Raw genomic sequence first — 26,900 nt, 5'->3', positions numbered from 1 at the left:
GTGAATTGCACAGGTCCTGGACCATGTTCTTCAAGAACTGCTGACTGAATTTCACAGGTCACTGAACCATGTTCTTCAAGAACTGCCTACTGCATCCTCAGGGATGATTTCCAACCCTTTAACATACTCCCACATACAAGATGCGTTTAGCAGGGAAAGATATACAAACAATACCAAACTATGACGACAAGTTTAAGTTGTTTTTTATTGGAGTCAAAATGGGTAAGATCAATCGAAGAACAGAATCTGAATCAGTATTTCAGAATTATATTTGGTAATTTGTTTAAATACAGTAACAAACATGAGAATAAAATACTCTCTTTCACATAATGTAAAACACTTAAAAATATTTTCGGATCCCTGATCCTTTCATTTCACTACATATTTCATGAGCTGAGCTGAAATAAATCTGTTTTTCTGTCATAGTTCTGTTGTTTCTAACAGTTTCTCATCAATATCTCTGATTGCTATTAATATGTTTGTCTCATTACTGACCATCACTAACATTTAAGATCACATCAACCTTGCTCTGTGTGGATAAATCACACGTGTGTACTTAAGTCACCTCAGATCCATCCGTAACTAGGGGGATACCAGGTCCTTAGCTACGAAACTGATTGTACATTTCGACAGATCCATACTGGACTTGCATCACTGATTGACTCTCAGACAATCACAGCTAGACACACTGCCACAAACACTCACTGTCTCACCAGATCCATACTTCAAATTCAAACAGGTTGAATTACACTCACCATATTTGGTAGATTAAGAAACGGGGACACACACAAGTTAATGATTTTTTTTCCAGATGTTTGTAGACCTAGAAGATTATGAGACGGAGCCGTCTGTTCTCATCACATGAATTGTTGGCCTGTGAACAGATCAAGTGAGGCCATGTTTCAGGCATTGGCAAGACAGCTGTCAGGGTACAGCATGCTGAATCTCCCAAGTGTCCAGATGGGGAAGATGTTCCTGTAGCTGGTGTAGCTGATGGCACAAGATTTGTTGAACACACCGCTGATGTTCTCCTGGAAAGACCATTCATTTCTTACTCATCAAAAAATGTCATAACATGAGAGAGGTGTAAGTGTATAAGACTAGATTTCTGATCGATGGTCTGAATTTACAGCTTGAAGGCTGGTTTGGTAAAATGTTTAGACAATATATTCCACACATCTGAGTAAGTGTCTGGATTGCCTGCTCTGGTTTACTCCAGTTTGGGATGGTTTACTCCAGTTTGGGCTGGTAACAGTTTGAAGTTACCAACCATAATGTCTGGCTGGGATCTGGCTTATTTCATTCACTGATAATGATGCCTTTGTTAATGAAACGAGAGCCTCTCTTTCTGCAAGACCTGCTGCATGTGTACAGGCCAGACAATGTTGGTCAACTGCTTCATCTCGTTAGATTACAAGCGGAGTTGACTTCATCTAATGATTACTTTAACAATTTGAAGGCTGTACCTGTGGCCAGTCTCCGTTGTCAAGTTGTCTGTCCATCAGTAGTCGCACACCCCTTTCTATCACGTCCACACCTGGGTATCTGTAGCACATTCAACCTAGCTGAGTTAGTGAGTTTAGTTTTATGCCACACTCAGCAATATTCCATCTATATTGCGGTAGTCAGTAAATAATCAAGTCTGGATCAGACAATCCAGGGATCAACATGATGAGTATCGATCTGCGAAACAGGGAACCGATGACATATATCAACCAAGTCAGTGAGTCTGACCACTAGATCCCGTTAAACACCTCTGAAGCATAGTTGCCTTTTATGGCAGTTATGGGTTGCTGAAGGCCTATTCTACCCCGGGACCGTCATGGGTTTTTAACTAGCTGCCTTGTGGTCTAGAAATAGTTGTACAAACAAATACCATGCAACATAAACCCAAGTCTTATTTCAGTCAATTCACAGCAATGAGCCTTGTGTCAATTAGGAGATAAACGTGTTGGCCTATTTCCAGCTGTTATTGAGCACTTGAACCACCTGAATTCATTTGGAACCAATGGCATCAGCATGAGGTTTCAAATAAAATATTCCTGTGCTTCAAATACTCATTAAACCCCAGAAATTGATCAACACATGACAGTTATAGACACTGTAAACACAATAGTAAACCAAAAGGTCCATGTGAGTTTTACTGTCAGCACTCCTTTACATCGAGCGCAGGAATAGCAGTGAAATGTCGTCCGCTAGCCATTTCTGCTGCATTCGATTGTAGCATCTGGAACTGCTCATTTGTGATGTCATTCCGACTTTATGCTACAATATGATTTCAATCACTTCACCAGTGCTGACGACGCAACAATACAAAAGAATGTGATATTTCTATGTGTCAATATGTAGCTCATAGTCTTGCAATTTCCAGGAACCAAATGCTATTTGATCAGAGTGACTTTTGGTTTACAATAGGTTATACACAACCTTGTAGTCATGAGGTACACCCACCTGACTGCCATGAGGCCCAGTAGAACCCAGCAGGTGTTGACAACCTGGGACTCCTTGCTAGCAATGTACTGCTGCTCCTCGCATGATTCAAAATCTTCGCCCCATCCACCATCAGAATTTTGCTTCTTTACAAAAAATTCACATGCTCTCCTCACCTCTTGTGTCACATTGTTTTTGTCATAACGGAATCCCATGCAAGCAAACGCCTCCAAACCGAACCATCCCCCATATGTGAAACAGACTCCCCATGATCCTTCCCATGAGCCATCTGGCCTCTGTTTGTTGCGAATAAAGCTCAGACCATCGTCCAACACAAACTGGATTTCATCTGCCCGATATTCAGGATATTTTTCAGTGAAGTGTTTGAGAGCTTGCATCACAGCAGACGTACACTCAACGTATGTGTAGTCGATCATGATGTCTCCTAGCAAACAAAGATGTTCAGTTAGTTTTTACTGCTTGCTAAAAAATTGCTATATTCTGAATTTATTACTGTGTTAAAACCAAAACCTTTCATTGGATTAATCATAGGTCCTGAACTATCACAACACGTCTGATCAACCGCTGAACACTTTCGATGGGTTGATCATAGGTCCTGAACTATCACAACACGTCTCATCAACTACTGAACACTTTTCATGGGTTGATCATAGGTCCTGAATGATCATAACATGCCATATGACCTACCGAACACTTCTGATGGGTTGAGGAGCTCCAGGAGAGTACCACCACGCTTTGTCTCATAGGAAGCAAAGCCGCCATCGCTGTTACGCATGTCCAGTAACTGACCAACAAGAACTTTGGGTTTCATTCATCGTATACAAGACCGCTGCAAGTGTTGCTGGACATAATGATTCATGTCTTTACAAACACCACCTCGCCATCCAGAACCTTGTCTTAAAGGCACAATGTCATGTTTTTTTGACAATATCACATTTTTGACAATATTTTGGTCTATGATATATTGGGGCACATGCACTGACTTTAACTTCCTGTTGATACAATAAAAAGGGACTAAATATCCCTTACAACCTGCCTGAAATCGATAATAGAAAGTTCGAGTCATACAGCTTCCCAACAGATAACACTTACAATATATGGAATGTAAACGATTGCTCCATACACCAAAAATTGTCAAACATGGTCTCAATCACAAGTTAAAGAGCATTCCAAGGGACATAACTCAATAGGATTTGCTTGAAAACAGTTGACTGGTAGAGGGCATCAGAGTCGATTTAATGCAACATCAATTCATTCAAACTTTTCAATTTCATATTGTAATCTTAGTACATAATTTTTTTTTGAATAAATGACATGGTAGCTTTGCTGGAGTTGATAGTATTAATGAGAGATATACAATACTGATTTTTAGAGAAGTGTGGCATAATAGTGTGCCTTTAATGCTAGAGTTGCTTGGAACTAACCAGGAATACAAATATGTCAACAGACAATTAATGTCAAGCACTACTGTGCAACATAGAGACTTGGCTGTCAGTGACACAGTTTAGAAGGTCACAGGTCCCTTTTGCTACCATTCATCAGTAAAAGCAAAGACAGCTCTGAACAAGAACAGATCTATTTCTTGGTGTCTAATGTTAAGCCACACTGATACATGCTGCAGTTTCACACCATTACCTACCACGTCCACGGCCTGGTACAGCCTCTCTTTGGGAACTTGTTTACCCAGAATGCTGCACTGTTCCTGGAGGTACATGACACTTTTCAGGCCTTCCGCTGTGCAGTCCGACACGATCCAGCCACAGTCTAAAGTACTGAATGGAAACCCTCCCTGTTCAACAGATCAGTAAACTTTACTCATTGAGACAAATAGATCAAATATGTACAATACAAACATATCAACATTATGCATGGAATTAATGTCTCACAATGTGTACAAACCCCTACTCTGAAAAATGTCTTACAGTAAGAGCTTGCAGAAGAAATAAGAGTGTAAGTATCAGAAATATTTAGCTCCTACAGAAATAAAATGAGTTTTACTGATTCAGATGACATGAAATAGACTTAACACTGTATTCCCAATTTCTCTACAGATTTTGATATATTTTTTATAGGTGATCTATAGGCAACCAAACTCATACATTATACATGTAAGTAAAAACTACCGATATATTCCTTCAAACAAACTTTCAATATTCTGGTTACATAATTAATTAGGAATTAAATTTTCATTTTTGTGGAAGTCGTGGTGGCTGAGCAGGCTAGGTGGCTGACTTGCTGTGTGCTGGTGATTACATGCCTGACTCTGAGGGTGCGGATTCGAATCCTAGATGGGACTCAACCCCAAAAGTACAAGAATTTGTATTTACTAAGAAAGTGAAAATCCCAAATATGACATATCTTGCATTTGAAAGTTGTGTCTGACCTTGTTGGTTTGACGGTAGTACTTCTTGTAGTCGGGAGGGTTGTCTGGGATCTGCGTCTCTCGCAGGAAATCATGGACCTTTTTGAGACATGGATGGAACTCCTTTATGTCTGCCGCTCCCATCTATTAAAAGGCAACAATGAAAAGGAACTTGTCTGCAAGTTTGTTCTTACTGCCATGGAATGCCCCAGCTCCTCCGCGAAAGACAGCATGATTAGGATTCATCATGAAATTGATTAAACTTTACACTCAGGACTGGGCGTTCAGATGTTAGTAATACCTGCATGTTAGTAGTTAGTAAAGATATCAGTATGTCAGGAGTTAGTAAAAACTGGTCAGTACATCTGTGGTTAGCAAAGATTGGCCAAACCAGCTGAGGTTAGTAAAGATTGGCCAGTATATCAGTGGTTCGTAAAGACTGGACAGTACATTGGTGGTTTGTAAAGATTGGCCAGTACATCTGTGGTTTGTAAAGATTGGCCAGTACATTTGTGACTGATAAAAATTGGACAGTCTTGTCCAATAGTCTTGTGGGTCACTTAGATGACCTGTGACTTATGACCTGTGACCTCTGACATGTGACCAGGGTGGCTTGTATGGACATCATTTCTGTGCAATTAAACTGAAGTTACTTGCGTGTCATGTCCTAAGTTACATGGAGAGAGTGTAATAAGTGTTACCTCAAGGAAGGCTTGAACAGCAAAGCTGGCATCCCATAGCTGTGAGCCATTGGTTCCCTGTCAAATGGAGTGAGTGAGTGACATTGATATGACATAAACATTTCACCTCTTTTCAGAAATTAAGTAATTTCCAAATGTTAGAAACCCTAAATGGAGACAACCAGCCCAGACACCAAGATATGGTGAATTTAATCAGGGCTGGCTAGCTGTAAATTTAGAACAACAGTCAAAAATCTAGCTCCTCTCAGTCAGGCGACTCTTATTTCATAGACTGCTCTTGTCAATTAGTCATGCTTCCAATCTGCTCGTGGCACTCTCCAAGTTATTGCAAGGTGGGATAACTTTGCAAATCAGTTTGTTATCTGCACGCTTGTTATATGTAAGCTCATAACGGCGACATGTTTCACCCATGTGCTTAGGGTCCAGTATGGATCGTTGGGGTATGCTAAAGTAGAGACAATTTTCTGCAGCACATGATCATCCTATTGCCATTGCTGAAATGCTTTACGAGCACTGGAGCCAGGATGATAATGTTTCAGTCACACTTGGCCTTGTCATGAATTTCTGATTTAGTGACATTTTGATGTCGGTCCTCCACTCGAGTTACACCTGTGAGACTTGCAGCTAGGAGTTCAGGACCAATGGACTAATTCACTCTGGACAGGTGTAAGTTTGAATTCAAGGTCGTGTTTCAAATGAGAAAATATGAAACTTGCATTCATCTTCATCCCGTCCAGACCCAACCTGAACAAAAACAACAAACAGAACATCATGATTATTAACAACAACAGTAACAACAACAACAACAACAACAACAGCAGCAAGGTGGATGACAACGAGGACAGTAACATCCATAAGGACCTTACATCAACAAGACAAAAGGGCTGAGACAGAACTGAACTGGATGTGGAAGGTGTCTACAACAGATTGTCATCAACCTGACCCCATGGATACGGAAGGTGCCAACCACAGATAGTCCTTCATCTCTCCTATGTTTAATCGAGATGAAAGGTGTCTACCACTGATAGTCCTTGAGCTGTCCCATGTTTACTGGATACAAAAGGTGCCTATGACCAACAGTCCTTCAAATGCCCCATATTTACTGGATACGGAAGGTTCCTAACACAGATCGTCCTCTATCTGTCCTACATTTACTAGATATGGAAGGTACCTACCATAGATAGTCCTCGACCTGTACCATGTTTACTAGATACGGAAGGTACCTACCACAGATAGTCCTTGATTGTACCATGTTTACTAGATACGGAACGTACCTACCACAGATCGATAATCCTCGACCTTGCCCATGTTTACTAGATACGGAACGTACCTACCACAGATAGTCCTCGACTTGTACCATGTTTACTAAATGCAGAATGTACCTACCACAGATAGTCCTCTACCTGTATTATATTTACTAGATACAGAAGGTGCCTGCTACAGATACTCCTCGACCTTGCCCATGTTTACTGGAAATGGAGGCTGCCTTCCACAGACAGTCCTCAACCTGTCCCATGTTTACTGTATACGAAAGGTACATACCACAGATAGTCCTTGATCCTCTGCTGATGCTGGATGAAAGCCTCACAGTTAGGACCCTCCTTGTACCATCGCACCAGCATCTGCATCACCTTGGATACCTGAACAATAAGCAGTGGTTTAAGATTCTTCCCTCGCTATGCAGTGTGTTAGATTTCACAGGAAGGTACTGAACAGAACGAGATTGCACAGGATGAGATGGCATGGTATGAAATTGTATAGTATGAAACTGTATGGTATGAAACTGTGTGGTATGAAACTGTATGGTATGAAACTGTGTTGTGTGGTATGAAATTGTACAGTATGAAATTGCACAGTCATCTGTTGGGAGTACAGATGAGGAGTTGACTAGATCTCCATTTGTTGTATCTTGGTGGGGATAAACTGTAATGGTCACATGCTGGGGAGCTGGACACAAATGTTACAACTTTGTCAGCACACTCACTGGACCAATGCTGATTCCCTTTGTGAAACTATCGTCTGCACATATGTGTTCATAACACATGTTAAGGGCCTTCTGTCTCAAAGATGAGCTGTGAAACACTTCATACCAGTCCAGGAAAACTGAAACAGAGAGGAACTGAAGAAGACTTCATTTAAGTCCAAGAAAACTGAAACAGAGGGGATCTGAAGACTCCCTTCTTCCCTATACCGGTAACTCACTCTCCTCTTCACGTACTCACTCCCTTCTTCCTTCTCTCACTCACTATTCTTTGGTATCTTTCTCCCTTCCCTTTCTCACTTGCTTCTTCACTAACTCATTTCTTCACGTACTCACTCCCTTCTTTCCTCTCTCACTTACTCCTTACATCTTCCTTCTCTTACTTACTCCCTTCTTCCTTCTCTCACTCACTTGTTCCTTATCTCACTCACATGTTCTGTCTCTCACTCGTTCTTCACTCTCTCACTCCTTTCACTCACTCACTTCTTCCTTCTCTCAATCACTTCTTCCCTCTCTAAATCACTCTTTTCCTTCTCACCCACTTCTTCCATCTCTCACTCACTTCTTGTCTCTCTCACTCCCTTCTTCCTTCTCTCACTCCCTTCTCTCACTTTCTCCTTCCTTCTCTCACACTTCTTCCCTCCCTCACTCACTCCCTTCTTTTCCTCACTCACTTCTTCCCTCTCTCACTCACTTCCTCCTTCACTCACTTCTTCCCTCTCACTCCCTTCTTCCTTCTCTCACTCACTTCTTCCCTCTCTCACTCACTCCCTTCTTCCTTCTCTCACTCACTTCTACCCTCTCTCTCACTCACTTCTTCCTTCACTCACTTCTTCCCTTTCATTCCCTTCTTCCCTTTCTCACTCCTCCCTTCCCTTGTGCCATTCCCCCTGTCTCACACCAGACAAGACCTGAACTCACTGAAGGCTGTGTCTAGGAGCCAGCTGTGTGGGGTGTACAGGTCTGCCTTACTGATGTTGTTTCTCTGAGCCGACCAGTCTATAGTGTTGTAGTCACACGGGTACAGCTCCTGCACAAACCAACACTCTCATGTTCAAACAATGTGGAAACCTGTACCATCAACAATATACATCAACTATCTACCATCAACCATCTACCATCAACCATATACCATGTGCCATCAACCATCTGCCTCCAGAGAAACAGCAACAACCATCTACCATTCAACATCTACCACGTTTCCTAAGACACAGCAGCAGAAGGTTCTGCAGCTCACCTACACATCTGGATTATTATTTTGCCCAAATACAGTAAACATACTACACAAGCTAACACCACAGACATTAAAAATAAACACAATGGCCTGGATATTAAATAATGAAAGGGTAGACTAATACAAGATACATATTCTACATATATAATATAAAATGCTTCATATTTTTTCATGATACATGCTCAAGCGGTTGTATAATGGGAAGATGTTTCCAAGGTTACTATTGACTCCATGTCTGAGAACACCTCTCAACTCTGCAGTTATAATCTGCAAGAACTAGGCAACGTTAAGGACCAAAGTCACTGCAGTGTGAAAAGTCTGGAAATGTGGCAAAAAGACTTAAATAAGGTGAAAACCTAAGCTTGAGATGAGACTCTGGAATCCATACTGCACAGAAAGGTATAATTCAAAATATTACTTAACTTTTTTGAGTGGCATTTAGACACACAAAACACATTCATCCAAACCTTGTATCAAATATGATGACCAGTTACTAGACAAACAATAAGGTACCTTTCTCAGTGCCAGAATGAGGTCAGTCTCCTTTGCCTTGATCTTCTCTCCATAAAAGTAAGCCATGGGCAGGTACACTTGCCTACAGTGGCACCATAGCTTGGACGGGTGGACGGGGATCCACTTGGGCAGCAACCTACAGCAGAACATCCTCTAAAAAAGGACTTATGACAGGTGTATTTAGCCCATAACACAACAGCAATTTGACAATGACGTATATCGCTCATGTTTCAATACATAACAGCAATCAGACAAATGACTTAAGTCTTATCTCACTCATAAATGTCATTTTCTGACTGACTGAGTGCTCTTCTATTATTTTCAATGTACCCTGCTTACAAGCAAGTAACGTACCCTGCTGGGACTGCTGAACTCATTTGGTACTTTGTGGTAGTAATTCTTTATCTGTAATAACATTGAATCACGTAGCTCATGTTCCCATACATAACGGTGCTCAGACAATGACTGCTATAGCTCATCTTCGAAAACATAACGGTGCTCAGACAATGACTGCTGTAGCTCATGTTCCCATACATAACGGTGCTCAGACAACGACTGCTATAGCTCATGTTCCCATACATAACAGTGCTCAGACAATGACTGCTATAGCTCATCTTCGAAAACATAACGGTGCTCAGACAATGACTGCTGTAGCTCATGTTCCCATACATAACGGTGCTCAGACAATGACTGCTATAGCTCATGTTCCCATACATAACAGTGCTCAGACAATGACTGCTATAGCTCATGTTCCAAAACATAACGGTGCTCAGACAATGACTGCTGTAGCTCATGTTCCCATACATAACAGTGCTCAGACAATGACTGCTATAGCTCATGTTCCCATACATAACAGTGCTCAGACAATGACTGCTATAGCTCATGTTCCAAAACATAATGGTGCTCAGACAATGACTGCTATAGCTCATGTTCCCATACATAACGGTGCTCAGACAATGACTGCTATAGCTCATGTTCCAAAACATAACGGTGCTCAGACAATGACTGCTATAGCTCATCTTCCCATACATAACGGTGCTCAGACAATGACTGCTATAGCTCATGTTCCCATACATAACAGTGCTCAGACAATGACTGCTATAGCTCATGTTCCAATACATAACAGTGCTCAGACAATGACTGCTATACGAGGGTTGGCTGAAAAGTTCTAAGCCTCACTGTGAAAAAAAGTTACAAAGTCCACGTTTGTAATTTATTTTTCTACATAGTCCCCTTCCAAGTTCACACACTTTTGCCAGCGATCCTGCAAGGCCCGAATCGCGGTCAGGAAGAAAGCTACCCTAAAAAAATCAGTCACAGTGGAAATGACGTCATCAATACTTGCAAAATGGCGACCGGCGAGTTCCTTTTTCATTTTGGGGAACAGGTGGAAGTCAGAAGGAGCCAAATCAGGTGAATAAGAAGGATGGTCAATGAGTTCAAAGCCACAATCACGGATTTTTGACATGGCCACCACCGATTTGTGAACAGGCGCATTGTCTTGGTGGAAGAGGACACCTTTAGCGATCATCCCTCGTGGTTTGGCTTTGATTGCTCCTCGCAACTGGTTCAGTAGATCAGCATAGTATCTGCCGTTGATAGTTTGACCTTTTTCAAGATAATCAATGAGCAGAATACCCCTGGAATCCCAAAAGACTGATGCCATCACCTTTCCAGCTGAAGGAACAGACTTGGCTTTCTTCGGAGCTGGTGAATCAGGGTGCTTCCACTGTTTTGACTGTAGTTTTGTTTCTGGTTGAAAGTGATGTATCCAGGTCTCATCCATGGTTACAAATCGTGCCACAAAATCATCGGGATCTGCTTCAAAACGACGCAAATTGTCAAGGGACGTCGGGAACCTGACATGTTTCTGTTCTGCTGTCAAGAGCTTTGGCACCCATCTTGCAGAAACTTTAGTCATTCCTAATTTGTTGGTGATAATATGCTCAACCCTCTCATGAGAGATGCCAACTACACTAGCAATATGTCGAGTAGTCAATCGTCGATCATCCATCAACATATCGAGCACTTGCGTGATGTTTTCTGGAGTGGTTGCTGTTGAAGGCCTTCCTGAGCGTGGGTCATCATTAAGGCTTTGTCTGCCACGCTTAAATTCTGCAGCCCACTTCTTTACTGTGGAAAATGAAGGAACATCATCCCCTAGAGTGGAGACCATGTCAGCATGTATCTATGTTGGGGACATCCCTTTTTTTCGCAAGTACTTGATGACTGCCCTGTATTCAGTTTTGTCCATTTCTCATGATTTCAGAGGGTAGGTTTACCATAAGAGCTGTAGTTGAGATAAAACTATTAGTATGTTTGTAGTTCTTGTGTCTATGATTCACTAAACGATTGTCCTCATTGGTGGCAAACACCTGTCTCTACCTGGTGGGGAAAAACCACTCAGGCTGAGAACTTTCCAGCCAACCCTCGTAGCTCATGTTCTCATACATAACAGTGCTCAGACAATGACTGCTACAGATCATCTTCCCATACATAACGGTGCTCAGACAATGACTGCTACAGCTCATGTTCCCATACACAACGGTGCTCAGACAATGACTGCTACAGCTCATGTTCCCATACATAACAGTGCTCAGACAATGACTGCTACAGATCATCTTCCCATACATAACGGTGCTCAGACAATGACTGCTACAGATCATTTTCCCATACATAACAGTGCTCAGACAATGACTGCTACAGCTCATGTTCCCATATATAACAGTGCTCAGACAATGACTGCTACAGCTCATGTTCCCATACATAACAGTGCTCAGACAATGACTGCTACAGCTCATGTTCCCATACATAACGGTGCTCAGACAATGACTGCTATAGCTCATGTTCCCATACATAACAGTGCTCAGACAATGACTGCTATAGCTCATGTTCCCATACATAACGGTGCTCAGACAATGACTGCTATAGCTCATCTTCCCATACATAACAGTGCTCAGACAATGACTGCTACAGCTCATGTTCCCATACATAACGGTGCTCAGACAATGACTGCTACAGCTCATGTTCCCATACATAACGGTGCTCAGACAATGACTGCTACAGCTCATGTTCCCATACATAACAGTGCTCAGACAATGACTGCTACAGCTCATGTTCCCATACATAACGGTGCTCAGACAATGACTGCTATAGCTCATGTTCCCATACATAACAGTGCTCAGACAATGACTGCTATAGCTCATGTTCCCATACATAACAGTGCTCAGACAATGACTGCTACAGCTCATGTTCCCATACACAACGGTGCTCAGACAATGACTGCTACAGATCATCTTCCCATACATAACAGTGCTCAGACAATGACTGCTACAGATCATCTTCCCATACATAACAGTGCTCAGACAATGACTGCTACAGCTCATGTTCCCATACATAACAGTGCTCAGACAATGACTGCTACAGCTCATGTTCCCATACATAACGGTGCTCAGACAATGACTGCTATAGCTCATGTTCCCATACATAACAGTGCTCAGACAATGACTGCTATAGCTCATGTTCCCATACATAACAGTGCTCAGACAATGACTGCTACAGCTCATGTTCCCATACACAACGGTGCTCAGACAATGACTGCTACAGCTCATCTTCCCATACATAACGGTGCTCAGACAATGACTGCTACAGATCATCTTCCCATACATAACGGTGCTCAGACAATGACTGCTACAGATCATGTTCCCATACATAACAGTGCTCAGACAATGACTGCTACAGATCATCTTCCCATACATAACAGTGCTCAGACAATGACTGCTACAGCTCATGTTCCCATACATAACGGTGCTCAGACAATGACTGCTACAGCTCATGTTCCCATACATAACGGTGCTCAGGCAATGACTGCTACAGCTCATGTTCCCATACATAACGGTGCTCAGACAATGACTGCTACAGATCATCTTCCCATAGATAACAGTGCTCAGACAATGACTGCTACAGATCATCTTCCCATACATAACAGTGCTCAGACAATGACTGCTACAGCTCATGTTCCCATACATAACAGTGCTCAGACAATGACTGCTACAGCTCATGTTCCCATACATAACGGTGCTCAGACAATGACTGCTATAGCTCATGTTCCCATACATAACAGTGCTCAGAGAATGACTGCTATAGCTCATGTTCCCATACATAACAGTGCTCAGACAATGACTGCTACAGCTCATGTTCCCATACACAACGGTGCTCAGACAATGACTGCTACAGATCATCTTCCCATACATAACAGTGCTCAGACAATGACTGCTACAGCTCATGTTCCCATACATAACAGTGCTCAGACAATGACTGCTACAGCTCATGTTCCCATACATAACAGTGCTCAGACAATGACTGCTACAGCTCATGTTCCCATACATAACGGTGCTCAGACAATGACTGCTATAGCTCATGTTCCCATACATAACAGTGCTCAGACAATGACTGCTATAGCTCATGTTCCCATACATAACGGTGCTCAGACAATGACTGCTATAGCTCATCTTCCCATACATAACAGTGCTCAGACAATGACTGCTACAGCTCATGTTCCCATACATAACGGTGCTCAGACAATGACTGCTACAGATCATCTTCCCATACATAACAGTGCTCAGACAATGACTGCTACAGATCATCTTCCCATACATAACAGTGCTCAGACAATGACTGCTACAGCTCATGTTCCCATACATAACAGTGCTCAGACAATGACTGCTACAGCTCATGTTCCCATACATAACGGTGCTCAGACAATGACTGCTATAGCTCATGTTCCCATACACAACATTGCTCAGACAATGACTGCTATAGCTCATGTTCCCATACATAACAGTGCTCAGACAATGACTGCTACAGCTCATGTTCCCATACACAACGGTGCTCAGACAATGACTGCTACAGATCATCTTCCCATACATAACAGTGCTCAGACAATGACTGCTACAGATCATCTTCCCATACATAACAGTGCTCAGACAATGACTGCTACAGATCATCTTCCCATACATAACAGTGCTCAGACAATGACTGCTACAGCTCATGTTCCCATACATAACGGTGCTCAGACAATGACTGCTATAGCTCATGTTCCCATACATAACAGTGCTCAGACAATGACTGCTATAGCTCATGTTCCCATACATAACAGTGCTCAGACAATGACTGCTACAGCTCATGTTCCCATACACAACGGTGCTCAGACAATGACTGCTACAGCTCATCTTCCCATACATAACGGTGCTCAGACAATGACTGCTACAGCTCATCTTCCCATACATAACGGTGATCAGACAATGACTGCTACAGATCATGTTCCCATACATAACAGTGCTCAGACAATGACTGCTACAGATCATCTTCCCATACATAACAGTGCTCAGACAATGACTGCTATAGCTCATGTTCCCATACATAACGGTGCTCAGACAATGACTGCTACAGCTCATGTTCCCATACACAACGGTGCTCAGACAATGACTGCTACAGCTCATGTTCCCATACATAACGGTGCTCAGACAATGACTGCTACAGATCATCTTCCCATACATAACAGTGCTCAGACAATGACTGCTACAGATCATCTTCCCATACATAACAGTGCTCAGACAATGACTGCTATAGCTCATGTTCCCATACATAACAGTGCTCAGACAATGACTGCTACAGCTCATGTTCCCATACATAACGGTGCTCAGACAATGACTGCTATAGCTCATGTTCCCATACATAACAGTGCTCAGAGAATGACTGCTATAGCTCATGTTCCCATACATAACAGTGCTCAGACAATGACTGCTACAACTCATGTTCCCATACACAACGGTGCTCAGACAATGACTGCTACAGATCATCTTCCCATACATAACAGTGCTCAGACAATGACTGCTACAGATCATCTTCCCATACATAACAGTGCTCAGACAATGACTGCTACAGCTCATGTTCCCATACATAACAGTGCTCAGACAATGACTGCTACAGCTCATGTTCCCATACATAACGGTGCTCAGACAATGACTGCTATAGCTCATGTTCCCATACATAACAGTGCTCAGACAATGACTGCTATAGCTCATGTTCCCATACATAACAGTGCTCAGACAATGACTGCTACAGCTCATGTTCCCATACACAACGGTGCTCAGACAATGACTGCTACAGCTCATCTTCCCATACATAACGGTGCTCAGACAATGACTGCTACAGCTCATCTTCCCATACATAACAGTGCTCAGACAATGACTGCTACAGATCATGTTCCCATACATAACAGTGCTCAGACAATGACTGCTACAGATCATCTTCCCATACATAACAGTGCTCAGACAATGACTGCTACAGCTCATGTTCCCATACATAACAGTGCTCAGACAATGACTGCTACAGCTCATGTTCCCATACATAACAGTGCTCAGACAATGACTGCTACAGATCATCTTCCCATACATAACGGTGCTCAGACAATGACTGCTACAGCTCATGTTCCCATACATAACAGTGCTCAGACAATGACTGCTACAGATCATCTTCCCATACATAACGGTGCTCAGACAATGACTGCTACAGATCATCTTCCCATACATAACGGTGCTCAGACAATGACTGCTACAGATCATCTTCCCATACATAACAGTGCTCAGACAATGACTGCTACAGCTCATGTTCCCATACATAACAGTGCTCAGACAATGACTGCTATAGCTCATGTTCCCATACATAACGGTGCTCAGACAATGACTGCTATAGCTCATCTTCCCATACATAACAGTGCTCAGACAATGACTGCTATAGCTCATCTTCCCATACATAACGGTGCTCAGACAATGACTGCTACAGCTCATGTTCCCATACATAACAGTGCTCAGACAATGACTTCTATAGCTCATGTTCCCATACATAACAGTGCTCAGACAATCACTGCTCAGACAATGACTGCTATAGCTCATGTTCCCATACATAATGGTGCTCAGACAATGACTGCTACAGGTCATCTTCCCATACATAACGGTGCTCAGACAATGACTGCTACAGCTCATGTTCCCATACATACCCATGATAACAGCACGCAGACAATGACTGCTATAACTGATGACAGTACATATATAACAGTGCTCAGCAAGAAACACACAAACAATATTTTTCGTGAGTGTTCTGCATACATAGATTCTGTTCTACATAATTTTAAAAAAACCCCACTATAACAGCAACATATTAGAAATAATAAATGTTGAAATGAATCAAGAATGTAGTGAACATTTGATGTGCAAAATATTTGGACTACATATTTATAATTCTATTTCTGCACACAGTCCTACAAAACCTACCGTGAACACTGAAAAGAGACACAAATTTACTACATTTCAGAGAACAGATACATAATTTACCACATTTCAGGGAACAGAGACACAACTTACCACATTTCAGGGAACAGAGACACAACTTACCACATTTCAGGGAACAGAGACACAACTTACCACATTTCAGGGAACAGAGACACAACTTACCACATTTCAGGGAACAGAGACACAACTTACCACATTTCAGGGAACAGAGACACAACTTACCACATTTCAGGGAACAGAGACACAACTTACCACATTTCAGGGAACAGAGACACAACTTACCATATTTCAGGGAACAGAGACACAACTTACCACATTTCAGGGAACAAAGAATGAAGTCCATCCCAGCTGTAGACATTCAGGACGGCCAACCAGCACTTGCCCCATGATGGAATAGCAGCAGCCCCACCTGATGGAATACAGATCACAAGAGAAAAACGTAACATTTCCATGACAACAGGACCTTCCAGGCCTTGTGTACCAACCCTGTATATCCCGCTAATGACATACGAACCCCATTTACATACATATTTCCAGGCCTTGTGTACCAACCCTGTATATCCCACTAATGACATACGAACCCCATTTACATACATATTTCCAGGCCTTGTGTACCAACCATGTATATCCCGCTAATGACATACGAACCCCATTTACATACATATTTCCAGGCCTTGTGTACCAACCATGTATATCCCGCTAACGACATACGAACCCCATTTACATACATATTTCCAGGCCTTGTGTACCAACCATGTATATCCCACTAATGACATACGAACCCCATTTACATACATATTTCCAGGCCTTGTGTACCAACCATGTATATCCCACTAATGACATACGAACCCCATTTACATACATATTTCCAGGCCTTGTGTACCAACCCTGTATATCCCGCTAATGACATACGAACCCCATTTACATACATATTTCCAGGCCTTGTGTACCAACCCTGTATATCCCGCTAATGACATATGAACCCCATTTACATACATATTTCCAGGCCTTGTGTACCAACCCTGTATATCCCGCTAATGACATACGAACCCCATTTACATACATATTTCCAGGCCTTGTGTACCAACCATGCATATCCCACTAATGACATACGAACCCCATTTACATACATATTTCCAGGCCTTGTGTACCAACCATGTATATCCCACTAATGACATACGAACCCCATTTACATACATATTTCCAGGCCTTGTGTACCAACCCTGTATATCCCGCTAATGACATACGAACCCAATTTACATACATATTTACAGTGTGAAGCCCATTATTTTCTGGTGTCCCCCGCCGTGATACTGCTGGAATATTGCTAAATGCGGCGTAAAACTCAACTCACTCACTCACTCACATATTTACAGGCCTTGTGTACCAACCCTGTATATCCGACTAATGACATACGGGCCCCATTTACACACATCCTGTATAACCTGATAGTGACAAATGGGCCTCATACTGCCTAATGCTGTATATACTCTTAAAAAAAAGTAGGGGAACCTGAACTTTCAGTGTAAACGTTAGCAAACATTTCAAGGACACATATGTTATGACCGCACCCTCTATTACCACCCCTAAACACAACACATGATATGTATGTGCACAAGGCTGTAGTCCCATTCTTGATTTTGACATTTTCTTCAAGCGGAAAACATTAATTTTGTTCTTGCATCTTGTAGCAAACATTTGTTAGTGTTTGTTTTTGGTTGTTTGTTTTAAAATGAAAATCGTCTACATGCAAATTATATTACATGCCATACACTAATCATCTTTCAAAAGTGACTGCATTCCAAATAACTATGGTTGTAAGAAAGTGCAAATGGTGATGCACTCTCAAAACATTCAATAATATCATATCAACATTGATTGACTGCGATAAATCTCCTAAATATCTTTACATGTAAATAAAACAAAATGAAGATCCCTTACTTTTTTTTAAGTGTATATATCCTGATAGTGACAAATGGACTCCATACTGACTAATCCTGTGCATCAAGCTAGCAACAAATAGTTACCAAGTTTGTGGAGTAGATTCCTGGCAGTCACCAGGTCTGGGTCGTCAGGGGGAACGCCCAGCAGACGCATCACGGTGTAGTTTAGAGCACAGCCAAACACGGTTGGAGGACCCTCAATATGGCTGGAATAGAGTTGATGATACTATTGAACAGTGTGTTTGGTTCTTGTGTAATGCTTAGTTTATCAGCCAAACAGTGTCAGAAGTCCTTTGACATGGCTGGAATAGAGCTGATGATATTACTGGACAGTAAGTTTGCTTCTAGTGTAATGCCACAATGTGTCTATCTCACAGCATTCGGTAAATATGACATTTACGCTTACACCGAACTCAGCAATATTCCAGCTATATGGCTGCAGTCTGTAAATAATCCTGGACCAGAAAATCCAGTGATCAACAACATGAGCATCGATCTGCACAACTGGAAACCAACGACATGTTCCAACCAAATCAGCGAGCCTGACCAAGCTGGTTAGTCGCCTCTTACGACAAGCACAGTCGCCTTTTATGGCAAGCATGGGTTGCTGAAGACCTATCCTACCCCAGACGTTCACGGTCTTCAAAACTAACACTCTGACTTGTATCCAAGCAAAGAAACAAAAGACACAGACCTCCATGATTTGTTTAAAGATTTATCCATAACCAAAGTATCAAAGGAAGATTCTGTTTCCAATGAAGGACTCTATAATATAAGGAAGTCTCAAATGCCCAAAGGAATATGAAAAATAATAAAAGCAGTAGAATTCAAATATTTCTGAGAAGATATCCATATTTTTCTTATCTACTCACTAAGCATATTTAAAAGGAGAACTATGTACCAGTCAAAGACAAAGTCTCATTTCATACCAAAGAAAGATAAATCCTGGGAATACATTAAATACTATTGAAATGTCTCCTTTTTGAACATGTCTTACAAAATAGCACCGCAGTAAGATCCTCTTGAATCAAAAAAGCTCTTCCAAATATTGTGAAGATCAGACAGGATTAATGAAGGATAGATATATTGATGATTCTACCACACTAGAATCCGATGTAATGGTCTATACTGAACTTATGAATATCATATATGACTCCTGGCATTTTGATTGTCATTGAATTTGGAAATTTATTGAGACAAGTGTAAAATCATTTAACTTTGGACCTTCAATTTCAATATGTTTAGGACTTTTGATAACGACATCAAATCAAGCGCTCTTGTTAACAATTTTTCTCCTCAGACTTTTTTATTTTAAAAGGCCAGGGTCCAAACCTATACAGTGGGGTGTGGCATCCATATCTTGTCAAAGCTGTCTTTTGATACAAAGCAATGCATTGTAGAAGTACACTACATGAAATATCACAAAAATAACTAACTGGTTAAAGCTGATACGTCATACTATAAAGAAGGATATTATGAAGACTCACAGCAAAAAGCATGGACTCAACTCAAAAAAGGTCTTATAATCTGTACTTCACTAAGAAAGTGTAATCCCAAATATAACACATTTTCCAATTAAATCATTCACGCACGAACTAAATAAAACTAAACAAAGTAAAACAACAATTTATCCTATATAATTTAAATATGTTATATAAGAGAAAAAAGGGAAGTAAAATATTTGACACTTCACCATCTATATTCTGCACTTCATAAGGAAGATTATGTAATCAAATAAATGGGAATAAGACATATGTCTACAATATATCAGTCATTGAACCATGTTCAATAGCTAGCAAATCCCACCACAGATGTCCTGAGAACATATGGCAATTGCAAGAATACTCACAGTCCCCATCCGCCATCAGGACACAGGACAGATCGCAGGTAGCGGATCATCTCCAGACGCTGCTGCTCCGTGAATGGCGTGTTGGTGATGTAACAGGTGATCACTAAACCTGCAACATGCACAGGTCAACAGTCTACTGCACACATCATCAGTCTACTGCCCAGGTCAGCAGTCTATTGTACAGGTCGTCAGTCTACTGCACAGGTTATCAGTCTACCGCAGAGGTCGTCAGTCTACTGCACAGGTCGTCAGTCTACTGCACAGGTCGTCAGTCTGCTGTATGGGTCATCAGTTTATTGGCCAATACCGTCAACTGCCCCCTGAGTTGCACCTGGCACGAGAGCTTAAGGACACAACACACTAATCTGAGTCACCAGCTTACCTAGCATGATGGCTACAGGACACAACACACTAATGTGAGTCACCCATTCACTCACCTTCCTCAAGTGTTACAGGACACAACACACTAATGTGAGTCACCCATTCACTCACCTTCCTCAAGTGTTACAGGACACAACACACTAATGTGAGTCACCAGCTTACCTAGCATGAAGGCTACAGGACACTACATGCAAAAGTGAGTCACCCACTCACTCACCTGACTCAAGTGTTACAGGACACAAGACACTAATGTGAGTCACCAGCTTACCTAGCATGAAGGCTACAGGACACAAGACACTAATGTGAGTCAACCATTCACTCACCTGCATCAAGTGCTACAGGATATTACACATTAATGTGGGTCACCCATTCACTCACTTGCCTCAAGTGCAACTGGGCACAACATACTAATGTGAGTCACCCCTCACTCACCTGGCATGAGGAAGAGGGGTCCCCCATAATCCCCCGCCCAGTGACCATCTTCCGCTTGTATTGCCGAGTAGAACTTGACACCATTGTATGCAGACTGTTTCGCACATTTTGCCTTGGGGAGAGGTGGCGCCAAGTCAGTCTGACAAGAAAAAGACATATATCAGAAAAGTAACAATATGGTGACATAGCAATGCCATGCATACCCTGCTACCAAAATTCTTATCCCAATACAGTGCCAATATATATTTATGTACAGTACGAATGGCCTTGTACATTCATGAACTGAATCTTGGGCCATGTATAATGATGTATTCGTACCATTGACCTACTCAAACAAGAATCCATGTGGTGTGGACCAACAGAGGTTGTAAGGGAACTATTCTGGTTGTAGGGGAGCTATTCTAAACAGGAATCCACAAGGTGTGGACCAGCAGATGTTGTAGACTGAATTTAAACAAGAATCTACATGGTGTGGACCAGCAGAGGCTGTAGTGGACCTATTCTACACAAGAATTCACAAGGTGTGGACCAGCAGAGGTTATAGGGGCCTGCATGGGGGTGATGGATTTCATCACAAATTACCGTGTCTAGTCCAAGCGAATGCTTCTCAAGAAGTGTCTGTTCTCGCTCTGGCACCTTTCCGTCTTCAACGTAATCCCATGTCTGTCGGCCCACCACATTCGTAAGACGCCATCTTGTCAAGTCCGTTGCAGGGGCAGTCTTGTATGGACCACCTCGATTCCGTCGCATCGTATTCCCATACTTGAACGGCATGGCACCGTTTGTCTCTCCTCACACTGGTGGGAGTTGGTTCTGACAGGAAACATCACATAGATGTGTGTGTGAGTATCAGTTCTGACAGACATTAGTGAATGCTGGTGGGTGTGTCAGAAAAATGCAGGTGGGTGTGTCAGATGAAAGTAGGTGCGTGCGAGATTAACACAGGTGGGTGTGTCAGATGAATGCAGGTCAGCGTGTCAGATACATGGAGGTGGATGATTCAGGCACGAGTGAAGATGTTAGTGTTGACTCACATTCACAGTCACTAGTAAAAGTAGGTAATGTATTGCGATCTTTCCTTGAAAGTAAAGTCCTGCAGAACCCCATCAATATATTTTCAGGTAAGTTGGTGATATGTGGGTCCAGTAAATTATTGTAACAGTGTTATGTACTGTATGTTCAGATAATTACTTCAGAGTCTGAATTGAATCAGTGATCATGTGGACAGTGGTCATGACTGACAGCTGAAATAACAGACACAGATAACCTTTCCTGAAACAATATAGGTATGCTCTCGGTGTTTTATGTGCATATCACCAGATGCAGTATTCTTGGTTTTCTGTATCCATCCTCCACATCTACGAGATGGGTAAGGTGTAACAGGGCATAGAGTCACCCCACAAATGACATCCTTACCTTGTAAGCATGCGGACGGGGTTAACCTCTTTGGTCATGTGGACAAGGTGTCCAACTTTGGAACAGAAGGTCACTTGTTCAAATCCCAGCACGGGACTCGGTAATTTTGTGGCCACCACATTGGCGCCCAACATGGGGATGAGCATGTTGATATCAAATTTGAGCAAAATAAGTGTCAGTACCCAAATATGTGGCCCAGGGCATGCCTTCTGTTGACTGGGGAGTATTTAACAGGGCGTGGAGGCATCCAACAGATGACACCTTGGCAGCTTGCTGATGGTGGCTAACCTCTTTGTTTATGTGGACAAGGCATCAGACTTTGGATCAAAAGGTCTGTCATTCGAAACCCAGCATGGGATGAGGCCGCCACATATGCGTCAGGTCAGAAGACCTGTATTGTGCCATCACTATCAGTCTAAGATGTGTATACCGGGAAAGTTACTGCTTTCTGGATATGCTATATGCCAGTGCCAAACAGGCATATCTGCATATTGTCTGATAAGATAATGAATCATCAGCCATCAAAGTAACACAGCACAACAACCGAATGTGTTTACTAGGGCTTATGCCACTGTTGATTTTGCCAATCTGTCTGTTCCACACTGACGGGGAACTTTGCTTTGCAAGTAAATACAATTTCATAACTGTCATGATTAAAATTATGCGAAAATCATATGACTTACACAAACAGTTTAAACTGAATTTGATCTTTGGCTAAAACGCAGTTCTTTTTAAAATTCCATTTCCAATGTTTAAGTTAGAAGGGTCAGATAATTTGATGAAAAAATCTGAACACTTCCTGCCTGCTCAAGCTATCAAGAAACTAGATCTAACTGCAAGTGTCGATTGGGTGGTTTTTACAAGAGGGCTACATTGTGACACACCAGACAGACAGACAGACAGACAGGTATTCAGTAGTGAAGGCCCAGTGGCCCATAGTACAGTTAATTTTTCTTTTTAACAAATATTGGTCACGTGACACGAAATTATGGTTTTACATGTAATTTAAGGATGGACATCAAATGTTTAATAAAACTGGCAGCTGATTTAATAGTGTCATCATTTTTAGATTTAAGTATTTTATATATCGTTTGTGGGGAATCATTAAAGCATTTTAAATACTTCCTTCGGCTGGCAGAGAATGCCTCACAATCTAATAATAGGTGACGTTCGTCTTCAGTTTTACCAGAAGAACAATAAGAACATGATAAATCTTCTAGTGTATTTTTATCTTTTCTATAACGCTGTATTTTTAAGGCATGTAGAGAGATTCTAAATTTACAAAAATTTCTTAAAAGGGACTTATCATTAAGGACCCTAATATATTTTTCAGGTCCAAACATCGATTTACATTGTGAATAATGACTTAGAAAACTCGATGAATTTACTGATGCGTGCCAATTCTGAATGTATATATCCTTTATTCGTTGTTTAAATGCTGACAGAAACATTTTTATATCACCAACATCTTGCTTAAACCAAACATAAGAAAACCCGCTTGAAAATAACACATTTCGCACACCCGAAGCCCAAGAATACTTTCCACGTTTGTCTAGGGATAATAATAATTGATAGCTTTGATACGGGTAGCGGTAATCGGGCATTCTGATAAGTTTAATCCAGTATCTGATAACTCTCATTTGACTCTCAATATGCATGTTATAGCGTCCTGTATCGCCAAGTACGGCTTTGTTGGAAGCAAATTTACCTACAGTAAGAAATCTTTTAAAATATGATGCATGCACATTTTCAATGGCTTCGAAGTAGTTTACTCCCCAAATTTCAGATCCATATAACAATATTGGTGCTATTTTAGTGTCAAAAAGTAAGCAAGCTGAGTCAAATGAAATAAATTTATTAGCCTTAAAGAGTTTGAAAATGGGAAATAATGCCTTCTTAGCTTGTGCTGCAAGAGTTTTAGATGCCATGGACCAATTTAATCGGCTAGAAAATAAAAGACCCAAATATTTATAATATGAAACAACATTCATACTTTTGCCCCGGAATAACCATTTTTCAGAATGTGCCACTGTGCCCCCATTTCTAAAGACAACTATATTAGATTTTTCCATATTCAACTCTAGTCCCCATGTGTCACAAAATGTTTGAAGAATATTTATCTGTCTCTGCAGTCCGTTTACCATAAATGAAAACGTAACAATATCATCTGCAAAGAGAAGCAAAAGTAAATCTTTGATTTGGGGAGTAACAAATATTCCATTATTACATGATTTATACATATCATCTACAAGTTCATTAATAAAGAATATGAAGAGTACAGGGCTTAATACACAGCCTTGTCGCACACCAGCGGAAGTATTAAACAATTCAGTGTTGCCAGAATTAGTTCTAACACAGGCTGCAACAGAGTCATACATGCTTCTTAAAATATTATACATTTTGTCATGGCATCCTTTGGTATGTAACATAAATAGCAATTTCTTACGGTCAACAAAATCAAAGGCTTTCTTAAAGTCGATGAAAGCGCAATAGAATCTCCCTTTAGGTCTGCAGAGGTACTTTGTACATAATGACTGTAATATAAATAAATTATCAGTTGTACTATAATTGGATCTAAAACCAGCCTGAGCCTCGTCAAGTAGTTCGTTTAGGTCAACCCAGGCACGTAAACGCTTTTCTAATATATTAGCAAATAATTTTCCAGAAATATTTAGAAGAGATATTCCACGATAGTTGCATGGTTCTGATACACTTCCAGACTTGAATAAAGGGACAATCATGCCTATATTCCATACCGATGGGAATTTACCACTGTCAAGAACTACATTAAATAAATCTTTCAAATATGACAGTAAAGAAGTAAAAGTACATTTGTAAAATGAGGGAGGGATACCGTCATGCCCCGCTGCCTTATTCCATTTCAATTCATTTATAGATTTTATTACCTCCTCTTCGGTAATTGGAGTTGACAAAACATCATGCGAGAATGAAAGCTCTTCACAATCGTCACAGTTATGCGTTGAGACGAAATCGTACACTGATTTATCAAAATCTGAAAGCTGTTTTGTATCTCTACAGGAAAGGAGACCTTTGAAGTAATGATACCATTGGTACGGAGAAATATTATCTGTGGGAACTGTTTTCTGAAGATAGCCTTTTAACGTGCTCCAAAATATCTTACAGTCAGGATTTCTTGCTGCTATTTTAATATCATCTGCAGCTTTGGCTAAATAGTCTTTTTTTAATTCGCAACATTTTTTAAAATTGTGTTTTGCATTCAAATAGGAATCGAGGTTAGAATCGCATTTATGCTTTCTGAAACAGTTTAAAAGTCTGTATTTTTCAGACTTAAGTTTGCCACATTCTTGATCATTCTTGACACACCACACCACATCGTGCAATACATGTCCTGTAATCTTAGAGACACTGTTATCGAGGACTAGAGTATGGCTACTGTGATCTACCGCTCACTGACTTTTAAAATCCTGTGAAGGAATACACCAGTCACTGTGTGCGGAAGTCTAACAAAGCAACATAACATTAAAATTGTTCTGAATTAAAAGCTTATCAAAATCTTTACCTTTATAGAGGCGATCCTACTTGCTAGAACACGCTGAATAAATATAAACACCAACCGATCGTTCCTTCTTTTGAACCAGTTTCATGGCACCATACATGTCAGCTGATAGTGTATATCTACTGAACCTGGCGCGTGTTTACAATGTATCGCGAGACACGCGCTCAACCAATCAGATACCGTTAAATACTGGGAAACACCGGTACTATTTTAAGGAAGGTAGTTACTTGCAAAGAGAGGTCACTCTCCTTAGTATCCAATTAGGGGACCGCTAAAACTAAGAACTATTCTCCCAAATGAACAGTCTAAGTAAACGTATCCTCAGTACTTTTCGTTACCCTCCACCACTGAGACTCAGTGGTGGAGTGTAACGAAATACACTGAGACGAAGTTTACTTAGACTGCCCAAATGAACATATTAAGAAAAAATATACGAATGTTATTAAGACAAATATAATGAAAAGGAGCCCTGAGACTTACACTTGCAACATTTTCTAGACTTGCACGGGTTTTTTTTGGGATACATTTGCTCAGGATCTGTATGACAGATTAGCGGACCGCAAGTGATCGTTGTAACGAGGCACAAACAAACTGGGTTTCGGACCAGCAAGGAGTGTGCAGAGTTGAAAAGTAGGGGATTTCCTTTAAATTCTCATTCCTGATCTCATTTGTCCTCTATGAAAATTCCTGTATATTTGTGAGTGTGTGTGTACAGCATTATGTCCTTCAGTGAACAATTATTGCAAT

The 26,900-nt window shown here is 41.2% G+C and overlaps 2 protein-coding genes across 2 annotated transcripts in view; one reads left to right on the top strand and one right to left on the bottom strand.

Moving 5' to 3' along the window:
* LOC137255644 (ciliogenesis-associated TTC17-interacting protein-like) overlaps positions 1–423 on the top strand; it is a 28,019-nt gene extending 27,596 nt beyond the window's left edge. Inside the window, exon 11 of the mRNA XM_067793111.1 lies at positions 58–423. The gene's annotated coding sequence lies outside the window, so the exon portion shown is untranslated. The remainder of the gene's footprint in view (positions 1–57) is intronic.
* Positions 186–26,515, bottom strand: LOC137255643 (lanosterol synthase-like). The gene is made up of 18 exons (XM_067793110.1): positions 26,157–26,515; positions 21,782–22,012; positions 21,200–21,338; positions 20,387–20,495; positions 18,622–18,743; positions 16,907–17,003; positions 9,243–9,378; positions 8,417–8,525; positions 7,499–7,617; positions 7,057–7,154; positions 6,231–6,258; positions 5,515–5,571; positions 4,835–4,957; positions 4,091–4,240; positions 3,139–3,235; positions 2,452–2,875; positions 1,467–1,545; positions 186–1,031 (listed from the first exon to the last, which is right to left on the bottom strand). Exons 2-18 carry the CDS (start codon positions 21,971–21,973, stop codon positions 903–905), a joined length of 2,208 nt encoding a protein of 735 aa, XP_067649211.1. The 5' UTR covers positions 21,974–22,012; positions 26,157–26,515; the 3' UTR covers positions 186–902.
* Between the last annotated feature and the right edge of the window lie 385 nt (positions 26,516–26,900).

This window comes from Haliotis asinina, chromosome 11 (genome assembly GCF_037392515.1).
Source record: "Haliotis asinina isolate JCU_RB_2024 chromosome 11, JCU_Hal_asi_v2, whole genome shotgun sequence".
NCBI classification, from domain to species: Eukaryota; Metazoa; Mollusca; class Gastropoda; order Lepetellida; family Haliotidae; genus Haliotis; species Haliotis asinina.
The sequence above is the reverse complement of the archived record's forward strand: the minus strand, read 5'-3'. Positions and strand labels throughout refer to the sequence as shown.

Bases quoted from the DNA above. Each gene is read 5' to 3' on its own strand.
- LOC137255643 (XM_067793110.1), bottom strand. From the start codon at position 21,973: ATGCCGTTCAAGTATGGGAATACGATGCGACGGAATCGAGGTGGTCCA. The intron at 17,004-18,621 runs GTAACTATTTGT...GTATTCCATCAG, and splicing joins GAATCTACTCCACAAACTTG to GTGGGGCTGCTGCTATTCCA. The intron at 7,155-7,498 runs GTGAGTGTGCTG...CTTATTGTTCAG, and splicing joins AGGGAATCAGCATTGGTCCA to GTATCCAAGGTGATGCAGAT.